Source organism: Meriones unguiculatus, chromosome 8, assembly GCF_030254825.1.
Source record: "Meriones unguiculatus strain TT.TT164.6M chromosome 8, Bangor_MerUng_6.1, whole genome shotgun sequence".
Lineage (NCBI taxonomy): Eukaryota > Metazoa > Chordata > Mammalia > Rodentia > Muridae > Meriones > Meriones unguiculatus.
The window spans coordinates 70,103,273-70,116,456 of record NC_083356.1 but is presented as its reverse complement, the minus strand read 5'-3'; the positions used below and the strand labels follow the sequence as shown (position 1 = coordinate 70,116,456).

The 13,184-nt window shown below is 53.4% G+C and overlaps 1 protein-coding gene across 5 annotated transcripts in view; it reads left to right on the top strand.

Moving 5' to 3' along the window:
* Positions 1-1,351: 1,351 nt before the first annotated feature.
* The window catches only part of Vav2 (vav guanine nucleotide exchange factor 2), a 161,922-nt gene continuing 150,089 nt past the window's right edge, over positions 1,352-13,184 (top strand). The window contains exon 1 of one of the 5 annotated variants that reach the window (XM_021651925.2): positions 1,352-2,704. In XM_021651925.2, the coding sequence (XP_021507600.2) occupies positions 2,501-2,704 (204 nt within the window). In that variant the 5' untranslated portion in view covers positions 1,352-2,500. The remainder of the gene's footprint in view (positions 2,705-13,184) is intronic. The other 4 variants (XM_060389752.1, XM_021651924.2, XM_060389751.1 and 1 more) reach the window with 4 other exon arrangements.

Sequence of the window (13,184 nt, the reverse complement as noted above, 5' to 3'; positions counted from 1 at the left end):
TGTGGCCCTCTTTCCACATCCTGGGTTTTGTGGCTGGGGTTGACAGGCCCTACCTCAGGGTCTCATCTGCTCAGTTCACTTCAGAGCTAGTCACTGCTATTCAGCATGAGTCTTTCAACAGAGCTCATCTCCAAAGTGCAGAGGTACTCTTGTCTCCTGGACATGTCCAGAGGGTAATCCTGGCAGACAGTTGTGGGGCTGAGAGAATGGGTGGGGTGGGATATTGAGAAAAAGTATCTCTTTTATTATCACTCTACATATTTGTTTTGGACTCATGCAATCTGGCCTACACATGCACAACTGACATCTGAAATACTTTTCTTCAGTTTTTCTTCATTCATCCCTATTACTTCCCTGCAGAGCCTCCCAAAGTCTCTACCAAATACACAGGACAAGTGACTGTCCCCACTATCCAGATAAGGGACTGGGCCCCAGAGAGTCTCACGATTGGTGCAGAGCCACCCGTGCCAGGAGACCTGGATCTTCTGACTTGAAAGACTGACAGGCTAACTCCAAGGTCTGCACTAAAGCCCCTCAAAGATGGTCCCCTTTCCTGGAGCATCTGGGCTGTCAGCTGATTCTACTGCCCTCAAGACCACCAGGGGGCAGCAGATGAACGCCTGATTAGATGGTAGCTTAGTCTCTGTCCCAGACCTCGTGCCGTACTGGTGAGTTCCCTGATGAGGTGGGAAGGCGGAGGGCAGGGAGGACAGAGACCTCTTCTCTGTGAAGGAGCTTCCTGGGTCCAGACACCCAGATATGAGTGCAGCAGTTTAGCGGGTGCTCTGCTCTCAGCTTTGTAATGTCCTTTCTTTTCTTCTTTCTTCTTCTTCCCGCCCTGTGGAGCAGGGTATTGAATGACTCGTAGGAAGATGCTGGAGGGCCTGCCTGTGGCAGAGTGCTTTGGAGGATTTAAGCCTTTTCCGCAGCAGGCCCGTTCCCTGAGGCTATTCAGAGGTAAGGCGGTACCTAGGCAGGAGCCGAGGCTCACCTGTCATTTAGCCTGGCTCCATCTGGCTCCTCTCTTGATCTCTAGGATTAGGTTTCATGCTTCCTTCTTAGGTGGGGAAAGGGTGGGGGACTTCCTGCAGAGCGCCCCCTCCCTTAGGGAAGGACTCCCCTGGGTACGGGGACAGGCCTCGTGTGTGCATCGTGGTGGGGCCTGCCATCCTGCCCTGGGCCCAGGTAAATTGTGAGAGAGGCAGGGGTTGACAGCGCTGCCCAGCCTACAGAAGATCGAGTCTGGAGGCTCTTGGAAACTGGTCTGCTTTCACCCAGCTCCCTTCCGTGATACCAGCCTTGGCTTTGTGGGGTTTCCTTTGCCAAGAATACACGGGCTCCTGATAGAGAGACCAGAGACAGTAATATCAACCGTAAAATCAGTTATTTATGCTTTTGAAGTCCCTCCCACTGTCACAATGTCCTCAGAACCCAACACTGTCGATCCCTCCAGCACCTCCTGCCAGGCAATCAAGGCGGGCTGCCTGTGACGGTGACCTAAGTGAAAGATTTTTTTTCTCTCTCTCTTCGGGGAGTCGGGGTGTCCTGCGGACCCTGGAAGACCGGAGCCCATTAACCTCAGATTGACGGGACCATAGGGGCGTGAGTGTGTAGCCCAGCCTGGTACACGTTCCTGGGTCTGTTTTTACGGAAGGACTATGTAGGGGCGCCAGCGTTACAGGGGTCACCTTCCAGTCTCTACTGAGGTGCAGCGGCCTCATCACTCCGCAGAAAAGATCGCCGGCCTGAGTCCACGTGCACCGAAGGGAAAGTCGCGGGCTGGAGCTAGAGCTTCAGCCCCGCCCTCCTCAACTTTCGCTGGCGGCCTCGGGGCAGGAAGTGGGAGGACGGGTTGGAGGCGGTGCTTGGGTCGCCGGGGAGGTGCCGGGCGAGAGTGCCAGCTCCGCCCCCGGCCCCGCCCGGCCGTGGCCGCGCCCCCTGCACCCCAGCGCCTAGGAGCCGGGGAGCTTCAGAGTCCCGGCGCCTGGCGAGGAGGGTAGAGCCCACGGGCCGGGCGAACAAAGCGACGGCGGCGCGGGCAGCTCAGGCGCCGGACGCACGGAGCGAGCGACCCGCTGCGCCTTTGTCTCGGGTGGGGCAGGAGCGGCCGCCGAAGCGGGGCTCCCCGAGCGCAGAATGCGGCGCCCAGAGGGGCGGATCGAGGAGCGCTGCGGCGGCAGGAGGCGTGGAGCCCGGGCCGGAGCCCGAACGGACTTGTGTGTGTGAAGGGGGGACCCGGCACGCTGCCCCGCGAGTGCCCGTTGGCCGCACGTGGGCGGGAGCGGCAGCCCGCTACTAGCCTGAGGAGGAGGAGGAAGAGGAGGGCCGCGCGGCCGCGCAGCGGGGACCCGGGGCCGCCTGCGCAAAGCCCCGCCCCGGCCGCCGAACCCCGGCGCGGGCGGGCGGGATGCCCCGCGGTCACCGCACTTTGGCTGGAGCGCTGCCCTGAGCGAGCTGGCCCAGCGGCCGCGGCGGCGAGCGCACGGGCGCCGCGGGCGCCATGGAGCAGTGGCGGCAATGCGGCCGCTGGCTCATCGACTGCAAGGTCCTGCCGCCCAACCACCGCGTCGTGTGGCCCTCGGCGGTGGTCTTCGACCTGGCGCAGGCGCTGCGCGACGGCGTCCTGCTGTGCCAGCTGCTGCACAACCTCTCCCCCGGCTCCATCGACCTTAAGGACATCAACTTCCGGCCGCAGATGTCCCAGGTGAGGGTCCGGGAGCTGCAGAAAGGGCCGGGGTGTGTGGGCTGCGGGGCGCACGGACTGGAGCGCCGGCTGCGGGAGGCCCTGGCGCCCTGGCCGGAGCGGCTGCCTTAAGGGCTAGTGCAGAAGGGGGCACATCCCTGTCTCCGCTTCCCGCTCTCTCGAGCGGCGGTCCCCAAAGGCGCGAAGTTGGCCAAAGTCTCCCAAGCCTCGGGCGCGCCACCACCGCCCCGGGGACCGTTTTGTGTGCGTCGGCTCTCCAGGGTGCGCTGCCTGGTGGAGGGCGACTCCAGCCTCGGCGTGGTCCCAGCGCTGCCGTCTCGCTCCCAGGTCTGGGTTCTCGAATGCCCCTTCCAACCCGGTGCCGGCCACGCGAGGGGCCGCGTCCTCGGGCTGCGCGCCTGGCGTCCAGATCCTGGATGACCTGGAGCCGGTGGAGAAAGAGCTGGAGCGGTGGCTGAGTTGGCCCGGAGCGCGGGTCGAAGGGAGCGGGAGGGCGGGGCGCCGCCCCCTCTCCGGCCCGCGCCTCTTCCCGGACCCCAGCCCGGGGCCAGCTGCCTCCGCAGACTTCCTAGCGGGCCTCTAGGAGGGAGTCCCCTTCGCCTCTTCACCGCCCCCACTTCGGTCGTCGCTCTAGTGTGGCCTTTGTGGAGGCCGAGGCACGCGTGTGGCCGCAGGGCAGGGCAGGGCAGGGCAGGAAAATGTCTGCTTTGCTAGCTGAAGCTGCTTTTCTTGGCCCCTTGAAGGGAACTTGGCCGAGAGTTAAGCAGATTCGAGGCAAGTGGCCCGCCCTTCGGGGGTCTCGGATCCCCACGCCCGATCGCTCTTTAAAGGGACCCTGGAAGGCGGAGGGAAGAGATTAAGCAGCCCTGGTTCAGCCGGTACTGTCCGGGTGCGACCCGCCCACTTCGCAACTCCGAGTGGACGCTGGGAATTCTCTACTCGGACTTCGGGAAACGTGGTGACTCTGTGAGAGTCACTAATCCTAATATTCTGACGGATTCTACCCCTCCCCCCCAAAGCCTCTGCCCTTTGGCTGTGTCTGCCTTTCCAAAGAGATGGGGCCAGCCATTTCCCGTTTGACAAAGGAGAGCCCCTGGAGGGAAAGAGAAAGGTTGTCCTCCTACTTGATAGTAATACCCCAGCAGCTCAGAGAGCAAGAGAGGGAGCCTGCAGGGTTTCACTTGCAGCTAGATTCCTGCAAGGTCTGAGCGACAGTGTGCCCGAGTGGCATGCTCAAGTGGTTGCTGTAGGGAGGACTTTCAGATCTTGAAGTGTGATCCTCCTCCTCTACATTGGGACAGGGAGGCCGCAGTTTCTTGGCTAGAGAAAGGGAAGAGGGGGCAACTCCTGCCCATAGCCAGGTCTTGACCTTTCCTTATGGGCCTTCACTAAATTGCTAAGAGGCTTGGGCCGGCTTGCTTTTGGCAGGCTCTGTTGGTGGGTCTGGAGGCTTGAGCCTGACCTGGGATTGGGGATGGGGTTGGGTAAAGAGGGTGAGGCAGATTGGCAGGGATATTGGGAGGGGCTGTGCCTGACTCCGAAGTGGCTGGTTCCCGAGGTTTGGGCTGGATGGGATGAAGGGCACTGGCTGGGGCAGGCTTCAGGGTCATCTTGTGTAGGCTAGTCTGTTAGTAGGCTGGTCTATCCCAGGGTCTACATTGCAGGTGCTGTCTGAACCTTCATTGGTATTGGGGCAAGATTAGCCTCACATAAGGAAAGAAACAACGGTTGTTACCCGAGCTGGCTGTGCAGGGTCCGGGGAGAGATTTCTTTTCTCTCTGGGTGCTTGCCCTTTGCTACAGGGAAGCTCACATGTCTGATACAGGGGGAGACAATGTCATCTTAGTTTGTGGTGGTTGGAGCACAGAGGGAATTACAGCTCCCCTTTCTTTCCTGGGCCACCTTGGCCAGGCACAATTTGTAGAGTGCTGTGCTACCTCTGATTTGTTGACAGGTAAAGCTCAGAGTTCCACAGTGGTGCCCCAGGTCAGCCAGACAGCAAGTGGCATAGCTAGGGGTGCAGGGTATTTGTGTGCACATCTTTCTAGAAATGGTGATTTCAAAAGACTTGAGCTGCCTCAGCTACCCTGCAGCCTCGAGCACTTCTCTGGGCTTTCTTGGGACCTGTGGGCTTGCTGGGGTAATAGTGGGAGCATGCCCGGTGTCCCTGGACATTTGGATCCTTTACTGGGGAGTCAGCAGGGCCATTTGGCAAGGAATGAGAGACCATTTCCTTTCTCCCTGCTTGTCATGTGCTAGAACATGCCCAGCCTACTGGCCTCTGATGTCCCTCATTCCTCGAAGGCCACATGGCTTCCTGGTGAATCTTCAGGACTCAGAGTTCCCCTCCCATTTTGAGTTTATCGCAGCTGGGCTTTGGGTTCTAGGGGCGCATAATAGCTTTTCTTTTTCTTTTCTTTTTTTTTTTTTTTTGAGACAGGATCTGACTATAATAACCTGACTGCATAGAGCTTGCTACATAGACCAGGCTGACCTGGATCTTCCAGAAGACCTGCCTGTCTCTACCTCCCAAGTGCTGAGCTTAAAGGACTGTACCATTATGCCAGACCTGGCAACAGGCATTTATTAGGTATCTCTTGGGTACTATGGTCATGGAGAAATACTGGATGCCTGCTTTGTTGTACCTTCTTGAATGGGCAGGATGTACTTTGTACTCCAATGCCTGGAAGCCACTTTGAGTTTAATTAAGCTAATAGGTATGGTCACTAGTTATTGATCCTAAGAAGGGACTTGGTGGAGTTGAAGTGATCACAGTTGAGAGCTTACAAGGGTGCCATGTCAGCTGAAAGTCTACATGTTTGCTTTGGAGATGCCTCTTAAGGAGGGGTCTCTTTGTTACCTTTGTCATGCTCATATCACTCTGGTGGCCTTCTCCCTTCAGGATCTCAGTGGTCTGTCTGCTGCGGGGACCCAGCATAAATCTCTGAATACCGGGATCACCAGGGTTTTCTTCCATGGGGCTTGCCCTGCCTCAGCTACCCTGAGCATGTCTCATCCATGCCCTCCATGTTCTGCCTCTCCCCTGACCTTCCCAACTGGTACTTTATGTCTTCTCTCGTGGTTTTTTTCTTTAGTGCCCACCACAAGCTTACTTATTGGCCTCCTTCCAGCCTAGTTCTTTATGTCAGCAGGATCAGGCCCCTTTCTCCTGTAGGAAGCTTCCTCTGATTGCTCTTTTGTTCTGGGCCTTGCTTTGGACCAGTACTCCAGTATACACCTCTAGTGTTGTACTTTCCACACTATTTTCTCATGAACACCGTTTGCTGCCTGCTCAGCTGGACTCAGGCCCTAGGGGATCTAGACCGTGAAGGATGTTGCCATCTGAGGATGTGAGCCTCTCCAGGCAGGGCTGCACCCTCTCTGCTTCCCTTCAGCCTGGCCTCCCATGCAGAGCAACCTTCTTTCCTTTCACCTTCATTCAAAGAATAATTCCTTTTCCTGGCTCCATGTTACGGGTTGGGGAGGAAAAGGAGGGCAGCAGGCTGGCCAATCTTCTCATGAAGTCTCAGCAAGCAAGGGCAGCCAGTGGATGTGGGTGACAGGTTTTTTGATTAGGAGGCCGTTGGATGTGTACCCAGTTCCTTGAGTGTATGTGTAGGGATTCTGTTGGAGAGGCTGAGATTCAAGACACAGGTGATTTGCAAAGCAGAGAAAGGAAAGCTGATTCTCAAGGAAGTCAGGCAGTTTTAAAAAGATTTGTGATTCTGTGTGTGTGTGTGTGTGTGTGTGTGTGTGTACAAGAGTACAGATATCCTGGAGGTCAGAACGGAGTATTTATATTTGATCCCTTGGAGCTGGAGTGAGCCAATTGTGAATTGCCAGAGGTGGGTGCTGGGAACTAAACTGGGATCCTCTGCTACTTAACCAGGGAGCCATCTTTCCAGCCTCAAGCCAGGCAGTTTTACATTCTGAGAATGTCTCTGACTCATGGTCAAGGTGTACACACTTTCTTGTGGACCTCTGAGCTTTAGCAGGAACTTGCTACTCCATGCCCCTAGTGTCCAGTGCATTCCCTACAAACAAGTGTGAGCTTTGTGACCACAGGGTGACTATCTGTATCAGAGGCATTGGCAAGCCACCCAGGTGTCCCAGTTAAGTGTCCTTCTGGCAAAGGTGACCTGGGATGCTCAGCTGCCCCTCCCTGCCCCAAGCTTCTCCTAGACAGTCATGTCCTTTCTTTGCTCTTGATGGCCAAGGTCCAGGCTCCTTGGATTTGGGTTCAGCTGATGCCTCAGGATTAGATTCCGGCTGTGCCCCTGCAGTGGAGTGTGGCATTCTGCCGTCCTTTCCCTTGGATCAGAGCAGGTGGCTTGAGGCTCATCCTTCCCTGTTGACTGGGGATGTTGAGTTTAACTGCTTGATTAGCGTGGAACCTAGATTTTAAGGAGGTGCTTTAAAACAAGGTAACTACCTCTCTTTCTCCCTCTCCTCTTCCCATCTCTCCTCTCCCCACTTTCTCTCTTCCCACCCAGCATGGGTTATGTTTCCTGTTTTATTCTAATCTGCTACAACCATTATTTACCTCGGTGCTCACATTGTCTCGGACGACAGTGGGAACTGGTCCAGGTTGGCGTCTGCATATCTCTGGCACATTCCCAATCATTCTGGGAGCATCGCTGACTTGCTGGCACAAGATGTTCTAGGCTCATCTGTGTGTTCCTTTGTCCTAGCTCAGGAGCCTCTGCTTCAATGGATGCAGTTCCTTGGTAGGAGGAGGATATGTAGAGGCTAAGATAAGAAGGGGTGTGCTCAGGTCTCCTGGGAGCTTCGTTCATGTATGTGTCTGTACATGTCTGTGGGTACATACATTCTATGCATGCATATTTGTGTTCTATGTATGTTATTACAGTCAGAGCTGAATTACGTCTAGTTTTACACAAGACTGGAGAAAAGGTTCTGTGGTTAAGAGCTCTTGCTGCTCTTGTGGAGGACTTGAGTTTGAATTCTGGCACCCATGTTGGCTGACTCACAGGGCCTTACTACTCTAGCTTCAGGAAATCCAACACCCTTACTGGCCTCTGCAGGTAGTTGCGTTCATAAGTACACACACACACTCAAACACTCTCACACACACACACACACTCACACTCACACTGCCACAGAGGTGTTGGTGTATTTGTTTTATCCAATGTATTGGGTTTTTATACCTCTACCTCCCTTCCAACCCTTATTTCTTCCACACACCTGTCCTAGGAGAGACAGAAGGTTACAGGGGGAAAGGGGACATAGGTTTCTTTAGATTACTTTATGCTGATTAGGGTCATTGTTTTACTTGGGACAAGTCTAGTCTTTGTAGTCAGGATATCTCCAACTTCTCTTTAGCAGGCATACCCTCTCAGAGTCCCTAGAATTAAACTATTTGTAGCTGGCAAAGATCACGCCTCTGCTAGTGCACAAGACAGTTAATGGCTGTGGACAAACTGAAGCAGCCCCATATCTTACACCTGGGATTAAAACAGAAACATTTTCACATAAGATAACTGGATTTTTAAAGAAACCAGACTCTCACTATACACAGGTAATAAAAAAAAAATTCTTTAGATTTACACATTCTTGGTAGTCCTAAGAAAAAGTAACAAATGTAAAACATTAATTAAAAATTTTTTTTTTCTCCAATTCTGCCCTTTTCTTTTGGAGACAGAGTCTCACTATATAGCCCTGGCTGACCTGGAACTTACTATGTAGACTAGGTTGGCCTCAGTCTCACAGAGATCCTCTGTCTTTGTCTCCTGAGTGCTGGGGTTAAAGGTGTGTACCACCACGTCTGGGAAAAGGGTTATTTGTTATTATTATGTGTGTACATGATGTGTGTGGGCAGGCGAGCCACAGTAGGTGTATGGAGACAACTTTTCGGAGGTGGTTCTCTGCTTCCATCTTCACGTGTCCCAGGGTCAGAACTGAGGTCACCAGGCTTATGTCACAAGCACTTTAACCTGCTGAGCCATGTAACATTGCTTTTCATGATGTCTTTTACTTAGCTTATGCTGTTTTGGCAGAACACCCCTGAAAGGGTGAAAGACAGACTTTGGGGGTGTGGAAGTTCCATGTGGGTAAAGCACAGGTGTGTATGTATAGAACCCAGCTTTCTTCAGGGAGGGTGAATTGTGTGGGGTGTCCCACTGAGGCATCAGCAGTGGGAACATGGGATAATGTGGTTCTGGGACTGGTGTTTCTGCATGGCAGTGTCTGTGATACTCAGGGAGGCTGTGGTGTCAGGGACTTGCTGGAGCAGGACACAACCTTGGTGAGACTTGTTTGTGTGGTGTGTGTTGATTAAAAACAAAAAACCAAAAATGTGGCTTGCTTGCCAGCCAGGGTGTTGATGAGAGGGAGAAGTTGATGGCCATGTTGGGGGCCTTTGTGAAGAACGCTCTGCCCTGCTTTGGGCTCTGGGGACATAAGCTCAGTAAGCTGGGGGGCCTGACAAGGAAAGTGTTCTCTCCAACCCTGGTTTTCAGTTGTGTTCTTTCTAGCTTTGAGGGTGAGGTGACACAAAATGTCCCTCATCCTCTCAGAAGCCTTTGGGTCCCCAGAGGGCAGTTGGCAACATGATCCCTCTTGTAAAAAATTGTTTAATTTATTTTTTTTAATTTCTGTGTGTGTTTGTGTATCTATGTGTGTATGTGCACCTGGGTGCAGGTGCCTGTGGAGGCCAGAAGAGGGCATCTGTTCTTCTTGAGCTGGATTACAGGCCGTCGTGTGTGCGAGTAGTGAGTGCTCTTAACCATTGAGCCATTTCTCTTTTGTTTTGAGACAGCATTTCTCTGTGTGGCCCTTGCTGTCCTGGAACTCACTCTGTAGACCCAGGTGGCCTTAAACTCAGAGATCCGCCTGCCTCTGCCTCCTGAATGCTGGGATTAAAGGTGTATACCATGGCTGCTACCACCACCTGGCCATGAACCATCTCTCTAAACTCTTTTGAGGACACTCATTTGACACCTGTCCTGTCCCTTTTGTCTGTGTCCAGCATATATATGGGTTTAGAACAGCAAACTCAGAACAAGGACAGAGAAGAGTGAAGAGCTGTGTGGGGCTGATGGCTGATTTGTCAGGATCCTCATGTTAGGCAGATGGAGGACATAGTCTCCACAGTTGGGTCTCCCTTAACCAGGCTTCCTTCCTCACATTTCTTGAAAACACCTTTTTCTCCCACACTCCAGCCTGGCCATTCAGCTTTCTTCAGGAGTAGGATAATCACTGTTTTCTGTCAAGTGTTAGGTCAGAAGCTGGTCAGTGGTGGTACATGCCTTTAATCCCAGCACCCAGGAGGCAGAGGCAGAGGCAGGCAGATCTCTGAGTTGGAGGCCAGCTTGGTCTACAGTTCCAGGACAGCCAGGGCTACACACAAAGAAATACTGTCTCAAAAAACAAAACAAAACAAACAAACAGAACTTAGATTGGAATATTTTAGGCATCATGGGCCAGATGGCCTCTGTTGTAACCCCGCCCCTGCCCTTGTAGGAGGAAGCCATAGCTGTTCTGAACCAAGAGTGAGGCTGTGCTCCAGTCCAATGTATTTATCGAGATAGAGTTCTGAATTTCATAAGGTGGTTATTTCAACCATTAAAATAGAACTTTTCTTGGGAGCTGAGGATGTAGCTTGGTGGCATTTGCCAGGCCCTCCATCCACAGCAACCCCCCCCCACCTTCCATGGCTTGTAGCATGTACCAAGCAGTCTATATAGAATGAGACAGCAGGAGCCCGCCTGGCAGCACCGGCCTGACATACCAGTGAAACAAGGCAGAAGGACTCAGTCTCAAAGCCCACCTGGCAACTTGTTGAAGCTCTGTCTTAAAGAGTATATTAACCTATAGCTTAGTGGTAGAGGACTTGACTATTTATACAGTTCCAGGGTCAGGTCCTAGTGGGGAAAGATCAGCTGTGGGAGAGCTGGGAGTGCTCGGTAGGATCTGTTGAATGCCGCTTCAGCTCATTCCCTTCTGTCCGGATTGGGTGTTTTTGTTGTTTGTTTTTTTGACACAGCTAGTTTCATCTTGGAAGAGGAATGTAAATTGAGAAAATGCCTCTATCAGATTGCAGATAGGCAAGTCTGTAAGGTACTTTTTTTTTTTTTTTCTTAATTAATGATCAATGTGGGATGGGCCTGGTCAGCCCTCTGTGGACAGAGCCATTCCTGGGCAGCTGGTACTGGGGTGTATAAGAAAGCAGTCTGAAAAAGCTGGGCACAGTGGTACGCGCCTGTAATCACACTCAGGGAGGTGGATCTCTGTGAGTTCAAGGCCAGCCTAGTCTACAGCCAACCAAGCCTTCAAGAGAAAAAAAGAGCAGGCTGAGCAAACAAAGGGGGGCAGCTCAGTGTGCTTCATTCCTGCCTCCAGGGTCCGGCCCTGGCTTCTATTGATGATGGCCTGCATATAACCTGTAAGCCAAATAAACCTTTCCCTTCCCAGCTTGCTTTTGGTCTTGGTGTTTTATCTCAGCAGCAGAAACCTAACTAAGACACCTTCCTTGCAGTTCCCTGCACCCAGCTGATCCCCCACCCAGCGCCGAAGCTCACCTGATAGGAGCCATGCCTCTGTTTCTGTCTGGCACCTAGTGCTCTAACCCAGCCTCTAGCTGCCTCCTGCTGCGTCCCGCTTCCTGATCATTACCCTGCAGTTTCTCCCCAGCCTTATCTCCTCCTGATCCTGCTGGAATACTTCCCCAGGCCAGCTCTGAACTTTTAGAAGGCCTTTTGGCTCCCCTCCCCCATACCAGTTCATCCCGGTCCTGCTCTTTGCTGTTGGTCCACATACTTTATTTGTGCCAAAAGCCCTTGCTTGACAAGCTTGTCTAACAGGAAGTGCTGGACAAGAGCAAAATGCTGACCTGTTTTTCTCATGCTTTCTTGATGACCTTGGTCAGTTAGTGCCCTCAGTCAAGTGTTCTAGGTGTGGAAGCCAGGCTGCTGAGGGTCATCTGAACCTGGTTTCCTTACCTGAAATAAGATGACAGCCTCCACCCCCTAAGTCCAAGGCTCTTAGGAGGATTTTGTGTAATACATGTCAGGGAGCAGGCTTGGCTGGCTCAGGAGGCCGCATGCCCTCTGCCTCCCCTCTATTGCTGCTTACTCCTGTGGTATCCAGAACAACATTGGGCAGACACTTTCCTTTCTTGTCCTCTCTCCTCCTTCCCCACCAGTGCCCAGCTGCAGCAGGTGGCCCATGGCAGGCCACCTGGCTCTGCTCAGATGGGGACCCTGTTAGTCATTGCCACTGGCCTGAGGAGGTCAGTGTCCCTGGATTTCTGAAGTCTGAGACAACTGAAAGGGCCTTCTGCTCTCCCTGTGGCTCCTTGGGCAGGCACTGGACAGGCAGGAGATGGGCACACACCACCTTTGTTGAGTGGTGTGTTTCAGAGTTGTCCCAGCCCTTGGCACAGAGTGGTTGGGATGCATACAGCATAGGCGGACAGGATGCTGGTGACCGGTGGGGCCACTGGCTGAGTCCTTCCTCAGTGCCTGGCAGGTGTGGTGTTGCACTGGCTCTAGGTGATAAGCTGAACCGTGGAGAGATGGGCTGTTTGGACCATCACAGCACTGGTGATATATCCTGGGGCCAGCTGGAAAATGGGTGTGCTGGAGATCAAGCAGGGCCACGTGCTCTGGGGAGCAGCGTTTGAGGCTAGGTTCTTCTCTAGCCAGGGTGGGCTGCAGGGTGGTGAGAGCCTCTTGACTCTGTCCTGTGAACAACAAATATTTTAAAAATATTTATTTGTGTGGGCCCTGGACCGTGGAGGCCAGAAGAGGGTGTTAGATACTTTGGTACTGGAGTTAAGGACAGGTGTGGACCGCCGTGTGGGTGTAGAGACTGAACCCAGGTCTTCTGGAAGAGCAGCCAGTGTTCTCAACCGCTGAGCCATCTCTCTAGCCTTCCAGGAAGCATGCATTTCTTGACACTGAGCTGGAAGGGAAGGGAGAGGTGAGGGGTCAGCTGAGGTCCCACAGCTGTGTTGGGGCCCGGACATCACACCAGCGAGGGCAGGCCTTTTCCCCCAGAGCTCCACTGTCTTTTGTCCCCACTCTGCTTGCAAATCTGCAGGCCTTTGGCAGGTCCTCAGGCTGGTGGGAGGCTGGGATGCCAGGAAGCCCATGACTGAACTCAAAGGTGGTCTTAGGGCTGGCCTGCTGGCCCTGTTCTGGCTATATGGCTTCCTGGCCTATCCCTCACCTGCTTCCAGGTGGTGGGGAGGGGAGTCACGTGATCACTTCCTTCACCCTGTTTGCAAAGCATCTGGTCATTGTGTCACAGATAGCTGTGTGTTGACCTGATGAAGAGAGAAGGAAGCTGGCAGGAGGCTGTGGCCAGGCACTGTTGTTACTCATAGGACTTTCATGCTGCCTTGTTAGTCTGTGGGTGGGTGGTCCCTTTGCTTTCTTGTGTTTTTTGGAAGGTTCTTGTTTCCAAATGTTTCAGCTTAGCTGCACCAGCAAACAGGCAGCTTAAGTAAGGTTCAGCT